This window comes from Corapipo altera, unplaced genomic scaffold, assembly GCF_003945725.1.
Source record: "Corapipo altera isolate COAL_440 unplaced genomic scaffold, ASM394572v1 61411, whole genome shotgun sequence".
Classification (NCBI taxonomy): Eukaryota; Metazoa; Chordata; class Aves; order Passeriformes; family Pipridae; genus Corapipo; species Corapipo altera.
In genome coordinates, this window is record NW_020884875.1 from 29,950,424 (window position 1) to 29,971,908 (window position 21,485).

The window sequence follows — 21,485 nt, forward strand, 5'->3', positions numbered from 1 at the left end:
AAAAGATGTTCAGAAGTCAACTAGGATCTCACAATAAAGCTTCACTTTTGTTCTTAAAGTAGCATAAAAAAAATGCAGAATTGAGTCTTATTCAGTGAAGAATAGCTTTCCTTGACTTTTGTATATTTTACTTACAAGATCTTGACAGCTACCTGAAGAAAATATTAAGTATCTTGCTTAGTCAAGAAGTAACATCTGGGAAAAAAAGCTCAGGGCTAATAAAATATCACATTCTGGTTAATAAAGCACCAAGCTCTTGGAAAACAAAACTAGATTCAGTTCTACTCCATTGTTTCACTCCCACCGTGCACTGACTTTTGCCTCATCTGTGTTTACATCAGGTATTTTTTACTACTTAAAGATACTTGATCTTGACAAGATTGCCTCGCTTCTCTCCATCATCTGTATTTTCTCTGTCATCCTTTTTTCTTGTCAAGACTCAAAGTTTTGTAAGGAAACAACTGTGACAACTTGTGCTTGAGTCTAAAACTAATTCAGAGGTAGCTATGAAAACAACAAGTACTTTTATTAGGAAAAAGTGGATGCTATTTTGAAACATTGCCATGGAAGAAGAGGGCATGAATAAGAAACAGATTTGCACACTTTTTTTCTTCTATATTCCTACCTAGAGAATTTTGTAGCCATTTCATTACTTTAAGGGAGGGCAAGGAAAATACACTTTAGTTTCAAAAATAGACACAGAACATTATTTCAAATCAGTGAAAATGATAGCTTGGTAAAACAGGCAGGCATTTAAAACAGTGGAAAACTAATGTCTTTCCATTAAAATTTCGTGGGTGGTGTTCTCAGAAGATGCTGCTACTGGCATCAAGCAATATCAAAATTTCCACTGTAAATACACAGCAACAAAAAAAAGCCACTTCAGACTCAGATCCTGTGTACATCAAAGTTCAGAAAAACCAGGGACTTTTTACTTATACTCCCAGATTTTCTAGAGTGAGATCAAAACCTGTTATTGTAATAGGAAATGGGTCATTACTCAATTTAACCGACATTTGCAGGGGAGTGATACACAGAGAAAAACTACAAGTCAGTAAGGAAACCGACAGTATCCTCTTGCAATCCTTTAGAGCTATACATGATTCACCTGTTTATGGAAACTTCTCAAGTAATTTTTCTTAGTGATGATGAATTTCTTATGTTTCAAAGACAGGTTCTGAAGCACTGATTTAGCCCCTTAGATTTTACTGAGGGCTTAGCAGAAAGAGTACAGAATATAATCCAATGAACAGACTTTGCGCAATACAACATTTTCCTCCCACAAAATATTAACCACAGCTAATTTACAGGTGAGATAGAGTCCTTCCTTTGTACCTACCTGTCCATGGTTTAGTGGAAGTACTGGGTTGATGCTGTACTTGATGATCTTAAAAGTCTTTTCCAACCTTGATAATTCTACGATTCTATGAAGGTGACATCATACAAATTTTGATCACAGGATATAGAGATAGTGTATCTATCTTATACCTATTTCCTGGACATCTTGCAACAAAGAGCTCTTGTAGTCTGCCTGTCCTTCTAATAATCTCTTTGTATTTCACCAGAGTAAAATCAGTGATTTTACTGAGGCTCCAGATTTTGCTACCTAAATGATAAAATACAGCCTAAATAAAGCATGGAAAAGGCAAAATAACTCAAGATTTTATGCTGCCTTATTTAATTTCAGGGCTTAAATTCAATTACTACTATAAACATTTCCATAAAATGAATTGCAGAAGAAAGCTTTGCAAAGTCAAAAGCAATTTAGAAAGGGCAATGCTGAAATGCATAATTTAGCTACATTATTAATGTGAATAATGTATTTAACTTGAAATGATTTAGGGGGAAAAATGGGGTTAAAGTGTGACCTCTGAAATGGCCATCAAATGCTGCTGGAAGATAACTGAGAGTAGGCATATAACTTCTGTAAGGTATGTTTTTGTTAGTAGTCTTAAAAACACATTGGCAACATGCAGAGAATTTAAAAAAAAAATGAAAAAAGCTTGCTGATTATCTCGAGCTGCATACTGTCTTAAAAATGAATAATGACCATCTAGTTTCAAGATTAAGTCTATGGTTTACGGGCAAGTGAAGTAGTGAATAAAGTGACCTGTTTGGCATTCTAGCCTAGGCAGTGGAAAATCAGTAAATTCAGCAATGTGAAGTTTAGAAGTGGGCATCATTATTTATCTGCTTCTGTCTTTGACTCAGAACTCTTTGACCATTACTACCTTATTCCACTACAGATATCTTTTCATAAGAAAATTTATCTATAGTGAGTTTCTGGCAAAATATGGGAAAGAAAATATTAAAGTATCAATAATTTTTTCCCAATCTACCTTGAGGTGTTGCTGTATCCTGTGAACTATCAGACTGTGAACAGAGTATCACCCTGTGAAACTACTCAAACCAAGGACATGACAAAGCTCAGTGTCCAAATTAAATCCTTCAAGAAGAAATGACAGCTGCCTTGCCAAGGACAGGAAGAAAAGGAAGGTGATTTTGCAGTGAAGAGGTAACATGACCAGTGTTGACTGTAAATATCTTTCTGTATTCCAATAAAAAGCACAAAGGGAGGTCGATTTTTGCACAACTTCCCTTCTGTCATCTGAAGTCTGAGAATATTAAAATTGTGAGAAATTCTGATAAAAAACCAGTACCAACTCTGCATCTGGAGAACCAGAGACAACTCTTGTTACCATTCCACTAAAGGACACTGATTCCTTTCCCGACCTATTGGTGATAGCTGTGGTGTATTGAAGCTGCAGAGAAATACATGTCCTTCATTTAAAATCTAAGTTCACATCTCCTACAGAACACTGCATTGTCCCAAGACTAGTCAGGATGAATGGCTTAGCAGTCCAAGCCTTCTAGAAGTCATGCAATTACCTCATCATGTTAATTACTAGATTGGTCTTAAATGAACATTTCATCCTATTCTAAATTTCTGTCTTCCAAGTCAATATTTAATTAAGTTGTTGTTAAGCATTTTCTGGAGGGCTTTTTTTTCTTTGTTGTTGTTGTTTGGTTGGGTTTTTTTTCTGTTGTTGTCTGTTTGTTTGCTTTTCTTTTCCCCCCCCAGAGTGTGGGGGTTTAGTGGGTTTCTGTGGCTGGGTTTTGGTAGCCAGGGGGCCTACAGGGGTGGCTTCTGTTAGAAGCTCCTAGAAGCTTCCCTGGTCCCGTGGAGCCAATGCCAGCCGGCTCCAAGATGGACTTCCTGCCACTGGCCAAGGCTGAGCCAATCAGGAGTAATAGTAATGCCTCTGTGATAACATATTTAAGAACAGAAGGTTGTTGAGCAGAAAGAATTCCTGCCAGGGAAGAACACAGTGAGAACATGGGAACAACAATGTAGACACCAAGGTCAGTGCAGAAGGAGGGGCAGGAGGTACTCCAGGCACCAGAGCTGAGGCCCCTGCAGCCCGTGGTGCAGACCATGGTGGAACAGCTGTGCCACTGCAGCCCATGGAGGAGCCCATGCTGGAGCAGGTGGATGCATGAAGGAAGCTGTGATCCTGTGGGAGGCCCAAGATGCAGCAGGGTCCTGCTGGAGACCTGCAGCCAGTGGAGAGGGAAGCCCATGCTGGAGCAGGTTTTTCATGGGTAGGACCTGTGGCCCTTGTGGGGGACCCACAGTGGAGCATCTCATTCATGAAGACTACATCCCATGGAGGAGTGACCCACAGGACAGCACTTTGGGAAGAACAGTTGCCCGAGGGATGGACTCACATTGGAGAGGTCCATCAAGGACTGTCTCCCGTGGAAGGGACCCCACTGGAGTAGGGGAAGGACTCCTCTCCCTGAGCAGCGGCAAAAACACAACTGACCATAACCCCCATTCCCCATTCCCCTGCACCACTGGGGGGGAGGAGGGAGAAGGTGTTTTTTAAGACTATTTCTCACTCTTTGGCTCTTATCCTGTTAGTAATAAATTTAAGTACTATCCCCACTTCGAGTCTGTTTTGCCCATGAAGTAATCAATAACTGACCTCTCAGCTTTATCTCAACTTGTGAATCCTTAGTTGATTTTTTTTCTCTCTGCTCTGTCTGGTTGCAGAGAGAGAGCAAGAGAGCAGCTTTAGTAGGTTCCTGGCATCTGGCCAGGGTCACCAACTACAGTGTGTTAAAACAATTTAAGCTGGTGGTCAGACTTAAATCACTTATTTGGCTACTTTAAACAGTACTGGTAGTAATATGTGCTTTGCTAATGATGCAATTCAAAAGATAATTAAACAATTCACAGAATTTTCTCATTAGGAGTTGTTTTCATAATTTAGGAATCAATACAGTGATTTCCTATATAAAAAGCCTCTAAAATTCTTTACGAATAAACAGGTTAATGCAGCAAAAAGGAGGAAAAAGAGCCAGGTGCAGTAACAGACAAGAAGCAAATACCATGAGAAAAAGGAAACAATTTTTTTAGGCACAGAGCTAACACCTATCATTAAAATAAGCTCAGCTAACCAATACTAGATGAAAAATAACCTTCTCTTCCAATAGTTAAAAAAGGAAATATTCACCTTCTGTAACTTTCCTCATTCAAAAATTTGTGTCCTAGCTTAAAATAATTGTCCATCTCTCTCTGTGGTTGATAGAGTAAAGATCCATTTCCAGTCCTGTAAAGTCCTGTCTAAAAAACCCAAAACAAACTGAGAAGAAGCTGGGTCTGGCTCAGCATTTTAACAACCTTCTCATTTGATCACTTAGAAGCTTAAACATTGTAAATAAGTGATAGAAAATGAGCACGAGTAGATCCAATGATGGTATGATAAAGATGGCTTCGTAAATGTATAACAAAAAGAGGATAATTATTTGGAATACAATTTTGCCTTTGTTTTCAAACAAGAGGCATTTTGATGTGAAAAAAGGTGGTTATGTATTAAACTGAAAGACTAATTTGATTGCAGCACTGAGACAATTCTTTTTCAACGGCGTCAATAAAAAAATCTCAGTAATATTTTCTAATACTGGAGTTTAGGTTGGCAGGAAAATACCCAACCCAAATCTATTATATTGCTGGCAATCATAACATTTTTAAAATGAGTAGGTATGATGGTTGTTTTGCCCATTTTCAAACAATCTGTTATCTTTATCAGCAATTGTTTTTTTCTCTTAACAGTACTTAGTTGATCCTATCACACACAATCAGTCGAAGAAACATTAGATTATGATGTTGCTGTTGCCCTCAAAAACCCCACCATATCACTAGTTTTAAGATAAACTACAACAAAACCGTTGTACTATTGTAAAGTTGGGACTAGGATAACACACAAAACAATATATGTAAAGAGGATGGTGGAGGGAGGAGAAGAAAATTAATAGTAGAGTGGATATGGGTTTTGAGGAAAATTTTAACTCTTTTAGATGACAGTCTGGGCTAGGAAAATGAGATATGGAATGGCAAAGATCCATTTACAAGAGCAGTCTCCAAGCATCTGAAAGATCTGTAGCACTTATTTTCAATAATCTTTATAGACTCGGTGCTTCATTTTTGGGCTTAAGGTAGAAAGTTCTGTAACACTTCCTTTAATGCCAAATACTGAAGAAATGGGGAGTGAGGTAATCACATGGAATAACAGTCCTGGATTGTGTCCAGAAGGAGCCTAAGCACTCCAAAAACTAGCAGCATCATCTTTAAAAGAAGAACAAGAATATCTTTGAGGAAGCACGAGAGGAAATTCATCCCCAGTTTACAACTGAGCTACCATTTTGGTCATCTCATCCATTTAACTTTCCCTTCACATCAAAAAAATACTTTCTTCCATCACTAGTGATGGTGTTTGGGGTAAAGGAGTATTGTCTAGGGAATCTGGAATTTGCAGAGCCTAGATCAAAAGAGATTTTCAACAACTGCAGCACCAATACAGGCGAGTATTCTTCTTGTACCTGAAAATGCACAGTCTGTGCATGGAGACACAAAATACTTCATATTCCCGTCTCGGAAGCCAAATTATGAATGCATCAACCCAAACCACTTTAAAACAAAAAGCCTGCTTGTTAATAGCTGCATATTAAAATACATGGAGGACTCAGAGTTTTCCTTTTTGGTAGAAAACTGAGTAAAACAACTGCAACTCATGACAGAGAAGAATTTATCTCTAGTGCAAGTGGCATTTAAGCATGACGCAAACATCACCTCTCAGCAACCATTATCACAGCAGGTGCCCTGAGATATATGTCAGCTTTTAAACAGAGGAATAATAGATAGCAGAGACATTTAGGCAAGGATATTTCCCAAAAATTGTTAGTGAGAACAGATCTTTTCAAGCTGTCCATATAACACAACAGTAATTTTTAAAGGCAGTCAGTAGGCTTTTATCCAACTTTATAGTCTTTCTAGTTTAAATTATAAAATATAAACCAAGAAAGACGTGTGGAGAACATTCAAAAGGCATGGAAAGCTAACACAGTAAATATCATATTACTAGGCCAGCTACTTTAGCAAAATCCAGAAATCTGGGTTAAATGCCTTATTTTAAGCCTATTTTAGGAAACCATGGAATCACTACTGGGCTAATTCCTTGCAATATGTAATGACTGAGGGAACAGGGCATACAGATAAGTTTGCTTCCACCTGCTTTTTCTTACAGATGTGTTTTGATTAAACTCTGTGGAAACAGCATGATGATAAATTTGCAGTCAATGTGTTAAAAGGTTGCAATACAAACCACTGTGTTTTAAGGAAAAAAACCCCACCCAAACAAACAAAAAAACAGAGAACTACCAACAAAGAGAACAAAAAGGAACCGATGAATTCAAATGATAGACATTGTATCTGTTATAGAATCATTACTTACACTTGAAGCATGTGAGACCATCTTTACCCATGGATTAAATTCAGAATAAGCAGCCTACAGTAGAAGCTAATGACCAGTTTAAGCACTGAAAAAACAAGCAGTTTTAGGGCCTTTTGGGGTTTGTTTTCTTTTTTTTTCAAAGAAGTGTTAGGATCCTCTGAATTATCATTATGCAGAATGATCTTCAGGAAAAGGTAAATTGCTCATATTCCTGCAAAGTTACTGAACTGAGTACACAGCCATATGACAAATTAACTAAAAGATGAGCATTTCTTCACAGCTTTCTTTTTGACCAGAAAATAAGTAGTATTCTTGACACTTCAAGGACACAAAGAGACTGTGCAAGTGCTCAGATTAAATTTGCAGGTTCAGATTAATTCAAATATAGCAAGACTTAGAACAGTATGAAGAATTTTAAAATATAAAGATTAACTCTGCAGGCCCTTGCCATCTGTACTTAATTAAAAACCCACTGTTACCCATAGGAGCAAGAACACACAGCAGGAAATTTCTGTCGAGTCTCTGTACACCCTTGGTTTCCCCAATGAGGCTAAATATGACACAATTGTCTCTCTTTCATGTGGAAAATAATTTCATCTGCTTTTCTGCCATAAAACACAAAAATAAATTTTTCCTTCTCTTCAGAAGTTGCTAACTGCTGCTTCAACAAGCTGCTCTAAAAAAAGCTTTTGGCAAATTCCAGGATCTTCAGTTAAACAGACGAGGTAACTGCTGCTTCCTCTCTGCAAAATGTTGTAAACTTGGGAGAAAAAAATAGTAATAATATTACTGACTTGCTTAGCAACTGTAGGTAAAAAAGCTAATATGTCATAATTTATATGTGGAAAGATTGCAAGGGGTTCGTAGCCATGTCTAGTGCTATTGAGGCTTCCCACCGAAAACTGCACTGCAAACTGGCAGCTGACTGAAAACACTGCCATTTTCAACAGTTCAAAAAATGTAAATGTGTCACTGACTGGTCAAATAGGCTTCCACACCAGTGATTTATTGCAATTTCTCACATTAGTGACTTGTATAAATCACTCTTGGGCTGAAAACCACCCCATGCATAGTTTTATAATGAATTTGCGTGCTGAATCAGCCTTTCTGGCCCCAGTCATGTCAGGAGGTGGTTTTGAGCAGCCTCAGTTAGACAAAGATAATTTCTATGAGCAGGATTTGCTAGAGTGCACAAAGCTGAAAGTAAACATGCTTCTCCAAGGAGCATGTTTGGAAGGACAGAAGGGAAGAAAAGAAAATTAGTGCCTCTCAACAAAAGAGGAGAATTCAGTGAAACAGATCTGCAACTATTGTTTTTGTTCATTAAAAAAGAAAAATTTGTGGCTGCTTGGGAGAGTAGAGGCATCCCCTCAGCAGTGTTTTCTGCAACTGTGGTATCAGAGACATGAAGATCAGTTGGGCTTCCTACATGTGGCAGAGTTAGGATGGTTACACTCAGAAACAGAAGAATATGGATATAACCCTAAACCAGAGAATCGTCCCCATACCTGAAACACAAAGGAGACAAATGTTTGGGAAAATGCGCATGAAACTTTACCTGCAGCCATTGTGACTGGTCGTTGTGGCCCGAGGTCCAGGCATTAACCTTGCCTTGCTTGTCCAGCCGGGCTTTCCTGGGCTCCCAAGCAAACATGTCCATGTTGAGTGTACGGAAAACACTGGAGGCAGTGATTTGAAAGTCCTGTATGTGTCCTGATTTCATCCCTAGGGGCTCAGAGCAACCTGCAACAGCAAGATAAGGTCAGGGGCACTATCTACTTATCTCTGTGAGTGGTTTAGATTTTTCTGTTGTGGAAAAAAACCCTGCAGTTCTCAAAGAAAAGGATTTAATCAAGACTATTGTAGAATGAACAAATAAATGAAAAATAGCCAAATTGAGGTACTTTATTTCAACAATTGCTTGGGTGAGTCAAAACCAAGATAGAGAATTCAACTTATCTTATCCTGGCATAAATTTATGAAGACAAACAAACTGAAAAGACAATTTTGTCTCTGCTTATCTTGGTTTTATTTTCCCATCCAGCAGCTTCCTATTGTTTCCCTTGTTCAGCTTGATTTTCTCATGCTTTCATGTCACCCTGCTTCAACCATGTGTTTGTCTACTGAGGAAATATTAATTTTTCATGAAGCCACTGCTGAAGTAAAATGTTAACAATACTGAGATTTTTTACACTTCTAAATTACTTGACATCTGGTTAAAATTCTAGAAAGCACAAAAACCTGCTGAAGGAGCGGAAGGCCACAGAAAAACAACTGTGAAGGAGGGACAATAGTTGGAAATTATAATTTAAGAGAAAACAAGAGTTAATGGCTTATTTGTTTGTGGACATCCCACATAATTGAATTATTTTGGTTGTAGCAAAATATAGATCTTAGGCTTCTCCTTTCTCTGTTCTCCATGAAAAGAGAAAAAAAAATATGTTTTCTCATTTCCTTCCTGCCCCAGTAGTCAAAGACTCTTTGTGTTTCTCCCATAGGTTTAATACACAGAATTAAGTGGAATTATGAAGAGATTCAATCAGGAGTGTAAGACCATAGGCCCTTCATAGGAGGTTAACAGCAGGAGCAAATACACATTACTAGAGACGCACAATGTTAACATCTTTAATGCAGTATGTCCTGTATTTAAATTTTAAATATTGATGTTTTGTATTAAATTTTTTTAAAAAGTCAAACAAAGAAATTAGAAACATGTGAGAAAATGAAGTTAACTTTTTTTTAAAAAAACCCAGTCTTTCAGAACTGATTCTCTGTGCACAAACGAAATTGCGCAGCCTTGTCTGTAGAATGGACTGCCTAGTTCAAAACAACAACAAAACAATTTTCCTGGGAGTGGGAGGGAGCAATTGATAGTACAAATGAGACAGACTAATCTATTGCTTTAGAGAAGGACTTTCCTTATTATTAAATTCTGAATTATCACTCCACAGGATCACAAGGGCTGTCAGCAAAGATGTTTCATCCCAGGAACCTGAAGGAGGCTCCTGACACAAAAACAGGGGCTGTCAAAGTTGTGTTTCAGTGCTAGCCCAAACCATCAAAAATAGTTCTATCTTTTCTGAGCACTATTATTGATCTATGAAACAACAGCTGTGTCTGCCTGTGCATGCGTGCATGAATTAATGGGATTTTACACTTGCCTGCCTCCTCTGCGGCCCCAGAGGGAGTGGGAAGACAGTTGTTAAAGGTAACAGGAGAAAGTGAGAAGAGCAACAGGAACCAGAAGAGACAAACATGATGCACTTGGGTGGCAGTAAAATGCCTTGGTGCTGTGTCACAGAGAGTAACAGCACACCCTGTCTTTTCCCAGCTTCAACAGCAGTAGACAATGACTATTTGGATGGTCTAATTTGTGTCTAAAGACAGTCATATCTCACAGAAATGCAATTACAATAATGCTCATGTTTTCCCAGGACATCTCCTCACTGCTCTATATCTTTCAATTTGCTTTGCCATGTCCCTGTGACATGACAATTCAATTTCCACTCACATTTTTACCACCTGTTAAAGTTTGTGAGAGGTCATGCAAACATACTTATGGCTTATGCCCAGTGGAGCATCTTAGCTAAGAATGTTTGAGATGCTTTGGATATCTCCATCTGTGATAAATAATACCTGGTGCCTCTGTATGTTTAATGCTATCTAGGTATAGCTTATTATACTTCTTATTTGATCTGACTTGGGGAAACAGGAGCAGGGGATTAATGAGGATGAGTGTGGATTAGCATCTGAAAACTGAAAGAATTCAATTTTTTCAATTTTTTAGTGTGTGGATTGTTGACTCTCCCAAGGGTACAATCTTTTACTCTTCAGCCTGAATTATGTACCATGACCTTAATCTAGCTCTTCTTTCAAGAAAGCTCAAACCCTCGAAGGAAATCTTAAATATCCAGTGCAATGAAGGCAAGCTCACAGAGGGATGTGCTTGCAAAGGTCTGCATACATCTCATCTTGGACAAAAATTCACATAGTATTGGCAAAAGCAGCATATGTCAATTATTTGAGGGCAGAGGTGAATTTGTTTTGATTAATACTGTGATATTTTTCTTTTTTAAAAATTGAGAGATTTTACAATTTTTCTTCATGTTAATGAATCATAGAATGGCCTGGCTTGGAATGGACCTTAAAGCTCATCCAGTTCCAACCCTCTGCCAAAGGCAAGGACACCTTCCACTAGACCAGGTTGCTCAGAGTCCCATCCAACCTGACCTTGATATAATGACCATAGGATTCCTTTTCAGACTAGATAGTGCTGAGGACAAACAAAGAAAGACGAATGTGGTATTAAATGCAGGTGTTATGAAGCCCCGTTTTGTGTGAGCTTTGTGTAAATGGTACCTGTAAATACTGTCAAGACAGAGAAATAGTTACCAGGGATCAACATGCCCAAAGAAGATGAAAGTTACACACTCAGGAGATGCTGTGGGTGTCACAAGGATGTTCAGGTTCTGGGGACCAACATCCCTCTGCAAGAACTGAGAAACCCAAAACACCAAGAGTTGGCTGAATTGGTGCATAGGCACTAACATACATGATTATCAATAGCATTTGTCAGGGACTGCTTGCAAGGGCGTGGATGTTTGAATTTGTGACTGAATCCATGAGTAAGCAACAGTGTTGTGCGAACAGTAGTCTGTTTTTAAAACAGCAGCTTCATGCTGCAGCTATTAATAACAGCTTAATGAATAAAGGCATTCTAATAAACAGCAGCTGTGATCTGTTTCTCTCCTCACATCAATACTCTATGGAGGGAAGGGAATTTAGGACACAGAGATGTGCAAAACACAAGTGAGGCAGGAACACAAGGCCATGAAAATTAATGTCTAATTTATTGATGGCCAACTCCACTAGCATTGATTGTGGTTTTCAATAAGGTCTGACTGTGGGTCCTCATGAGTAAATCTATTTACGAGACTGAAGTAGATTGTATTGAATATTTTGTTGAAGTTTGCCCTAAAAAAGAATTAGTTTTTATGATGATCTGGTGCTTCAAGTCTCACTACTGTTCAGTAGTGACCCTCTCCTCTAACACCAGGACATGTTAAAGAAGCCAGAGCTCTCAAAGTGCTTTTCTGTCCAAGACAGACCACTTGGAATTATGAGTGAATTAGTCTCTATAATTCTACTCTTCTTTCAGTAAGGCTGAAATTGTTCTGCTGAGCGCTGGCTGCCTACAGTTTTAAGAAATGATGACCTTGAAACCACTGAAATGAATTCACTGCAGTGGCTTTCACAGTTCTTTGAGCAAAACAATTCCTGGTCATTCTGGCAAGGACTTACTCTAAATTGTGGTTCCAGAAATGGAAGACATAAAAAAAAATAAATCTAATAGACTAAAGCAGCTAGACAGAAATTTCTATTTACTTTTAAACCTATCTGTATTGGAAAAGGGCTACACTGAGATTAATGTATTAACTTTTCATTTCTCAATCTGGTTTTGATGCCACTAGAGGACTGAGAATTATTTAACTCCAGCTGTTTTGATGTATCATTCGTGAACTGGATGACTATTGTTTGTACAGTAAGCAGGCAGCCACATAAAAATCATTCCTAAACGAATTCAGTGGAGTGTTCCTACCAGTAAAAGGTTTATCTCTTGAAAAATATAAAAAATTTACATGCTTTGCTGAATTTGTAAGAGAACATGGTTCATGCAGAGCGTGGCTGGAGGTCAGGCTTTACATTTCATACCTACTCTACGAATCTTAAGAGGGTTTATATTGGCTCCAATTGTTCATTACTTTTAGCTGCGAGATGCAATCCCTGCTCCTGCTAAATCCACAGAACAAATCCAAACTGAAATCTTGATTAAAGCAGTCCAGCCAAATGTTTCTTGTTGCACTTTGAGTGGTCCTGGAAGGCAGTGGAAGGATGTTTGTCCCCTGGAGGGTGTCACAGAGCACATTGGTGGTGTCACCTAGAAGCTAGGAGGAATTACCCACGTCAGGCTTGATCCCTGCTGTTCCAACACATAGCAATGTACAACCATCTCTAGAGTCTCAGGAACCATTTTCAACCCTTAGTTTAGGCTGTGCTGAGTGCACCTTTGAGTTAGAGACTCCCTGTCTTGTGGTCTGCTCAGTGTGGCACATTAAGAGTACCGATATCCATTGACACTCACTAAAACTGTCATAAATGAGCTTGTCCAGGTCACGTATGACTGGAGGTGCACAGAAAAATTTACCAAGTGTTAGGTTGACACAACATTGCCTTACTACTATTACTGCCCTACTGTTGTCACTGACATTGCTTAGCTAAGTGTTGCTGGTTGTATAATGCACACAAGAAGAGCTGAGTAACCGTGTGGACAAACTCAGGCACAAATGAAACTACGTTTCACTGGGGACAAAACACATGCACAGTTTAGACCTGCCCGGTGCTTGACGACTGCAGGAACCCCACCTGTGAGTTCACATCCCAGGAGCTCCATTCTCAGTGTGCAGTGCCTCCTGCACACCTGAGGGTACAGCCGAATGTACTGGGACTTGATGGGTGGGGTGAAGGAGTTGGTGTAAGGGGTGTTGTTGTCCACATTCCCACGGAACACCTGTGACGAAATAGCACACTCACAAAAACATGCCAGGAAGATTGATGGATGTTCAGTTAATTTTCATGTCTCAAAAGCATCTATTTTGACTGCCCCTGCAAGCTTTTCCCAAATAGCAGTTGTTTCAGCATCTCTAGCGCCCGATACAAGTTTTTAAGCAAAATGTCCTGCCTTTGGGTCACATCATGACATCTTTGAACCAGGGTTTCTATCTTGTCAGTCCCAGAAGCTGAAGCTATTAATGCAACTAAATTATGCCTTCTCTAATTAGTGTATTAAATAGTCTCAATTCAATCTAACCTGCAATTATTTACACTGATTGGCATTTCTTTTTTTCCTCTCTAGTTCAAGAACCTGATCCAGCTCTCACTGAAGTGACTGTAACCCCTCCACTGGTCACAGGGGGAGCTGAATTAAACCTATCAGCATTCTTCTATACACTCCTCACTCTAACCAGATATCCTTTTACTGTTTTCTTCCCTCATTATATACCTCCTCACACAACATTTTAATTTCCTAATAGAGAAGCTGTGTCTAACTCTTCACAGTGCATTAGTTCTATGTAAACTTACACAGTAAACGGTTTTTTTTGCTCCTTTGTATGCATGACTCCACCAAAAATAATTGGTAACTGTAAACTCTAACACACACATCCCACTGGATGATACTGTTTGTGCAGCACAGAGATTAGCATTGATGAATGGGTTCTATGTTTTCAAGGGTTAACACTAATCTGCCATTGTAATAAAACTAAATTGAAAACAGAGTAATGAGTAATTACTGGTAAACTAATTAAAATGAAAATCAGTTAAGTGTAATAAACAGGATTATTCTAGCTTGGGGAAATAGTATTTATAAAACCATCAATTAAAGTATAAGAAATTCTTAGCAAACAGAAAATGCAAATTTGTTGATGCTATTTTTTTTTTAATTCAGAGAAAAATAATGATAATGAAACCTATATCATACTTCCAGGCAATTAGGCTTATGTAACACTGACACCTCATACTTCTAAACGCAGTTAAAACATAAGCAATATTCAGATACAGATGACTTAATCTTACCATATCTTCCTTTGTGCCTTTTACTTTGTACATTGTCCAGGAATTCCCATCATTACTGTATGCAATTTTATAAGACTTTACGTATTCTGGACTCCCAAGCCTCTTGGCACCTTGAGTTATAACTCCAGTGACTCGCATCTTCTTCTGCAGGTTTATCTGAAATAACAGTATATTTTTATCACTAAGCATCTGAGGGGCACAATTCTGATCCTCGATTCCTTTGATTCTTCTTTTCTTTCCTTTCTTAAATGACAGAAAAAAAACAGCTGTAGCATTTAAATTACTGCTTTTATACTTGCATTAATTCCTTTTGTCTTTCATTAATTTGATGCACAAATGCACACAATGAATGGAAAAAACTGAACCAAAAGCCTGGACTATGCTTATTTCATGTGTATGTGTACACATATGTATTCATATATTGTGGTTATACAGAATATTATTGGTGAATTACTGGGATATTGCTTATTTCTGGCATTGTCATGGTTTGAGATAGCCCCCAAATCCTAATTCCCTAGTCTAAGCCCCCTCCCACATCTCAACCTAATGTGAGACGGGTTTTTCCAGACAAAACACAACAAGACTCAGAATGGGGGAAAGGGAATATATTACAATGACTGTACAAATAAATACTATAACACATTATACACACGATCACAACTATCTCTACCATGACATATAGTATTTACAATGGATCAGATCTCTTCTCCCCTCCAAATAAAAGTCCAGAAGGGAAAGAAGGACAGATCCCTTCCAGTCTCTTCCAAGGCAGCAGGTTTCTCCTCATCTCATGCATGCAGCAGCTGTGGTTGGCTTTCTGCCAGCACTCACGAGGGAGGTATCCAGGCTCCCTCGGCCCCTTGACGCAGGCAAAGGGGTCTTCCTCCATGGACTACGTCACCCCAGACAAGGTCGTTCCACCACGGTCATATCACGAGCACAGGGGGCTTCGTGACAGTTTGGCATCTCCAGGAGATTCAAGCTCCTTGCAGGGCCTCTGTGCCCTGCCTCAGGCTGCCACCTTGGCAGCAGTGCGAGGGGGGAGCCAAGGTCACCCCCTCTGCATTCCTTTCTGTCCCGGTCCAGCTTCCCAGGACGCTCTGAGCTTCTCAGCTCTTCTCTCTCTCTCTCTCACTGGTGCTGCATGTCCAAAACTGCTCTCCAAAATAGGAGTCCAGCTCCCTCTTTTTCTCAGCTCTCCTTCCAGGAGTTCTTTCTCTGGTGCTGCATGTCTCTGTTGCTCCGTCTTATCTCTTCTGGCTCTCTGCCACCGTTTCTCCGGTCAGTGCTGGCTGCTGCTTTCTCCGGCCGCTGCCCACGATGGAGAAAACATCTGCCAGCATAACTACAGGTACCTAGCCCAGCTTTATGCTGTTCCAGGTCCCTGCAGCTCCCCCAACCTGGGGCTGGGAGGCCCCAGAGGCCCCGAGGGGCTCAGAGCCCCTTCCTCGTGACTCTACAACATGGTCACTTCTCCTAACAACCCAAACTACAACTCTTCTCTTCCGGTCTGGTTGTGGTATGTTTACATTTCTGCAGGAGTGTCCATTGGATAGAACTTCAAAACTTCCAGGGGTTTCCACCCCTTGGGGGTTACCACTTTTTAGCCTCTGGGGGAAAACAAGGTTTAAACCACTACAGGCATATAGGGTTGCTGCTATATTTATTTCCTTCCTGAAAAGTAAATACAGTAAAGTGATAATTTACCAAAGGTTGCATCTTCTGATCTATTAGAAGCCAATTTACAATACCATACAAAAGGTCCTAAGTTAAATCCAGGCAAAATGTCTTTGTGATGTTGAAGATACATGGAAGTTCTGAAAGCAAAGAAGTATACTTTTTCTTGGTTCTCACTGAAAATTCATATATCTACAGATCAAGGTTGTAATGCTAATCCTAAAACAGTCAATAGCAAAATATCAATCAGTGGATGTGGACATGCCCTGTGTACTTGTCTGAGTTGATGGCAATACTTTGAAGGACAAAATAAAGATGTTCAGAATCAAAAAAGGAAGAATTCAACAGTATTCCACCAACCTTAATTTTGACTTTTTTATCCACCTATGGACATGGAAAGCCAACTATATTCCCCAAAAGTTCAGAATGTGGTATTCAAACCAAAAAATGTTGTCACTGTCAGCCTCGTCCCTGTGATGGAGCCGATCTGTGGCAGCTGTACTTCTACCTCTGGTGGGCAGCTGAGATCTGCAACTTTTGCACCAAATAAAGCTTAACAAAGAGTTGTCACATCATGAGAGCTGAGTGAAGGTGTGTGATAAGAGGAGGTGAATGGAAATACTGGAGAGCAAACTACTGGGCCCAGGTAAATAATGAGTGAACAACATTAGCACTCGCCTCCTCCAAATGAGTCTTATCTCTGCTCCCCAATTAGTGAAGCTGGCCCAGTGCAATGTTTGGACTGTTTGGAATAGCAGTCCCAGCAGTCCCAGCACAGGTAGATGGGGACTTGGAGACAGATCAGGTATCTGCTGTCCAAACACCTTAACCTCTTTATTCTTTGCAGTGTGGTCTGAAGACTTTCTCCCCCTTGGCAATATAATCTAACCTCTGTTAAGGATGCAAGATTACCAGACTTCAGTGTTTCAATATCTCACTGTGCACACAGTGGGAAATAGGAGGAAGTCTGGCTATTTCTCTGCTGCTTTTCTGAAATAGATGGCTTTTGGTGTAGTTTTACCACAGCTCTCCCCATAAGAAATTAATAAACACTCATAAACCTTCTAAAAAAACAATGCTTATTTTAAGGGTTTTGACTCATTGAGAGAGGAAATCTTCCTATTAAAGATCAGATTTTTTTACAGGATCTTTCCCACACAGGTTAGGGAAAGCTGAGGAACATTTTCAGTTCCAGTGAGGAGAATGGGCTCATGCCAGGATTTTAGACAGGTATAAATTAGAAGAGATCCATGACTTTTTACAGTCTTGGAAACCTTCTTTTGCCTAGTTACTGGTTTCCCCAGGGGGGAAAACAAACCCAAACAAATATGTTATATTTGTAAAAGGACAGCTATAGAGACTATCAGTCCCATAACTACATTAAAAATATATTTAACATGGAATAGTAAACAGTTAAAGATTTATGGAAGTCTCTTATGCATATTTCACTCTCTCTATATGGAATTTCAGAATATTAATAAACAGGTAAGTAGACCAATTTTTCATGTACTTACAAAATTGCTAATAATGAAGTGAACGCCATCTCCAAAAACAAATTAGAAAGCACACTCAAACAGAAACCAACCATTGATTATTTGCTGACTGATAGTAACTTCACATTTCACTTAACGGGAAAAGAAAGGTATCATGCAACACCAAATAAATTTTCTTTGATCCAATGATGCATTTAACTAATATTCTTTCAGCTTAACCACAAACTTTTCTTATTCCAGATGATAACCTTGGGGAGTTTTTCAGATGAGAACTTATGGGGGTTCTTTTCCCCCTTGTTTACCCACAGAGAGTAATTTTGTAATGAAACCATGGCTTTAACAACTGGATGATCTATTCCCCCACTGGCTCCTTTCCACACCCCAGTCTCCACATCCAATGCACAAGAAACAAACCACTGCACTTCAGAAGTAAAACAACAACAACAAAAAAACACCCAAAAGTAATCTGTCGAAGAGTTTCACACTGTAACTGAAACTCTAAAAAAAAAAAAAGTCACACTGAATGAAGAGAAGATTTGGCCAGATGAAAGAAAAAAAAATCTAATTTTTAAATAATCATTTAATATACATCCTGATAAACATACAAAGAGAATCTTTCTTTTCACAGGAATTCTTGATCAGTACCCATCCTCCAAGGAAAATTCTAGTGAAGGGGGTGTGTGAAATGCTTCCAGATACCTTTGGTTTGCTTATATAGAAGTCCCCACTAGACTAATGTCATGTTCGTGTTAGCTCTGGTAGCTCCTTTCGGTGCGTATGGATACACCAGGAATTAATTGTCCCTTTGGGTCTTTGGGTTCTTTTATGTGTTTTAAATTTTTCAAGCCAGAGCATAGCAAAAATTGCAATGTTACAACTGTGGCAATGACTACAATGAAGCAGGTGATGAAATCTTTCTTACTTAACGTACTTCAGTAGGAAGCTGTGAAGAAATATGAACTACCTCTTTTAACAGTGAAAGTTTTTCCAAAGGTGTTTTCCTGTGGTCATTGTGAAGAAAAACAGTTCAGAAAGCTCTGCTTTGTGGATTCAGATCTGGGATAGAAAGTCATATATTTTAATTACATGGGTGACTGTGTTTTAAAACAAAGAAGTGAAAGTCACCAGGACAAGAATAAGAGTTTAACATATCTTTTCAGAAAAGGTAATAGCTTATTTACTTATTAAGGATCCTTTATCATTACCTAAATAAACAGGACAAAAATCAAGGATGATAGAAGATCAATAGTGTTTTGAGAGGTTTACCCCAGTAATTCAGGCAATAATGCACAGTAAAGACATTGTAAGAAGAAGATACTTGCGTAGACATTTGAAGAATCTACTTAAAGAAAAGAAAGAAGAAAGAAAAAAAAAAGAATCTGATCACTTTTATCAGCCCTACTTAAAATTTAGGGTTATTTTGAGAGCAATGAATTTGGACTTGACACTTGACCCCTGTTCAGCAACAGCTCAGAGGAGTTTCATCCAGTAACTTCCACGGGACCTAATTCACCCAAGAGTGCAGGGTCTTCCCAAGAACTGGGGAATAAAATCAACTCCCATTAATTTAAGAAGTCCCTGAAATTTCTTCTAATCTCGTTCCTTTCAGCCAGCCCAATCCTCCCAGCTCAGTGATTAGACAACTTTGACGATCCCAGTAGGTTAGAGAGTCATGGCCTTTCCCAAAAGGAGGAGAAAAAGTAACCAGTGAGCCATGTTTACTGCTCTCAGCACTGATTCTATAGGACTAATTATCTATTAGCCAATTTTCATAGGGTATAGTAATGTTTTTGACTGCAATGCACCATTTTCAAAGGCAATTCAGAGCCAGTCCTGCAAATCTGCATTTGTGTGTGCTGCTCGACTTGTAGCTGGGACTAAATGTGGGAGTTTGTTTTCTCTAAAGAGTGCAAAGGGGTCCACAAAACAGAGACCATAAATAACTTCTCAGTGTGCTTAACAAACCTTAGAACTGTAGAAAAAAAAAAACAAAATTCACTGTCATAATATGTGAATGAAACAGAACAGTAGGGATTAGGGACAGGACAGGTGGAAGATGTTCATCCCCCTCTTCAATTTGTGATCAAATATCAGTATTTTCAGTTTGCAGAAGCTATATACTTGACAAAAAAAATAAAAAAACCCACCCAGTTGCACCTCTCTTATCTATATGATTATGTAATGGAGAGAAGAGGGATGAGAAGACAGAGTGCCTCTAGGAAGACACCCTATCTGATGCGCCTGTACAGAATACATAACCATGTTCCCCTCATTTGTTATCACGCTGTTAGTGACAACACCACTAACACTTCATATGAAACAGATTTGTCTGAAGTAATCCTTAAGAACAAGCTTGACAGAAATGCTCAAATTAAAACCTTCATGAAACCTGGGGTCTTTGAGACTTAAAATGTAGTTTTACATTCATAAACAGAATGCATTTTATGGAGAACTAGGTTGTTTACCTGTTTCAGTTATGAGATAGAATAACATTGCCATAAATAATTCGCCATCTTTTCTAGCATAAAGTAAATGCATTTTTACTGCTACTCACCATTACTCATACAAAAATAAGGTTGAATAAGAAATCAAGGTTATACTGGCATTAAAACAACCTTTTCCTGATGATCTCATCAGTTTTTGAAGGATTGAAGTTTAATTTTTTTGTCTCCTTTTTTTCTTTAAAGTCATAATTCTGACAAGGTTAGATAGAAAGCACCCATGGAAGCATTTTGTGGTGAAATATAGGGACACTTGCCAATAGAAATGTTTGTAATAATCTCAGGAAAGGAACAACCTGAGAAAATTCCTTCAATATTGGGAAATCCAATGTGTCTTAAAGCTCCCTCCCATGCTTCCTTTTCAGTCTCCAAGCTCCAGAGCCCCTGAACAGGGCTGAATGTTGCTGTTTCATCCTAATGCCACGTTAGGAGTGCAGAGCTGGGCTTGTACGTGATAAGGAGTGGGGAGGTAGCAGCAGGTCACTTACTATTGACTCCCCTGTTGCAAAGTCCTACTGACACCCGAGCACAAGGTATTCATCTGTCTTGCCTGTTTGTGGCTTTTTGATACTCTCCTAATCAGCACTGTCAGCAGAGCTGTTCTGGATTTAGTTGAGGCCATTAATGTAGTCAGTATAGTGGCAGTGATACATGTTTTAACTGGAGCCCAGCTCAGTTAACACAGTGATTTATCCATAGTAGCATCACAGCTGTTGCTGACATGCTGGAAGGAGGACAGTTACACGGAGAAAAGCCAACATGTTTTACCTTTTAATATTCACATTGCAATGTAAAGTATTGACTTCTAATAGCCTAGGAGAACTAACACGGTCATTTGCTACAAATAATAATTCCTAACGTGACTGTGGAATTGTACCTGAGGAAAAACAAATTAAATACTTTAATATATATTTACTTTATATAAATACTTTACTGTGTATATTTATAATATATATACTTAATATATAAATACTTTAAAGAAAAGTTTCTGATCCCAAACGATTTTGTCTCATTTAAGTGGACGTGGGTCCAGCAAAGTCTTTTCATAACTTTGCTATTAGATCCTCTGCAAACTCATCCTCCTGATGGTGTTGTTTTTAGTCTGTCACACCTCAAGGTAACAACAAACGTTCTCACAACCTTACTGTACTCAACTGCATCTCAGGCCCAGTCAACCCCCTAAAAGCCACTCATCACCTTTGCCATCTTCAATAAGACTCATTTACATACTTCAAATTAGGCATGCTGAATCAGAGATGCAAATTGACCCACTAATTTAATTTGTCTCTCTGTGAAAAGATCAGAATATAGGTTAAACCCTGCTTGTATGGAAAAGAAAAATATAAAGATTTTTGGTCCATGCAATGCTAATGTGGAGGAACATA

At 38.9% G+C, this 21,485-nt stretch overlaps 1 protein-coding gene across 3 annotated transcripts in view; it reads right to left on the reverse strand.

Annotated features, from left to right (window-relative positions):
- The window catches only part of EDIL3 (EGF like repeats and discoidin domains 3), a 223,540-nt gene that overhangs the window by 39,767 nt on the left and 162,288 nt on the right, over positions 1 to 21,485 (reverse strand). For all 3 annotated transcript variants that reach the window (XM_027635017.1, XM_027635018.1, XM_027635016.1), the window contains 3 exons: positions 14,430 to 14,585; positions 13,221 to 13,365; positions 8,356 to 8,540 (listed from right to left, as the gene is read on the reverse strand). In XM_027635017.1, the coding sequence (XP_027490818.1) occupies positions 8,356 to 8,540; positions 13,221 to 13,365; positions 14,430 to 14,585 (486 nt within the window). The remainder of the gene's footprint in view (positions 1 to 8,355; positions 8,541 to 13,220; positions 13,366 to 14,429; positions 14,586 to 21,485) is intronic.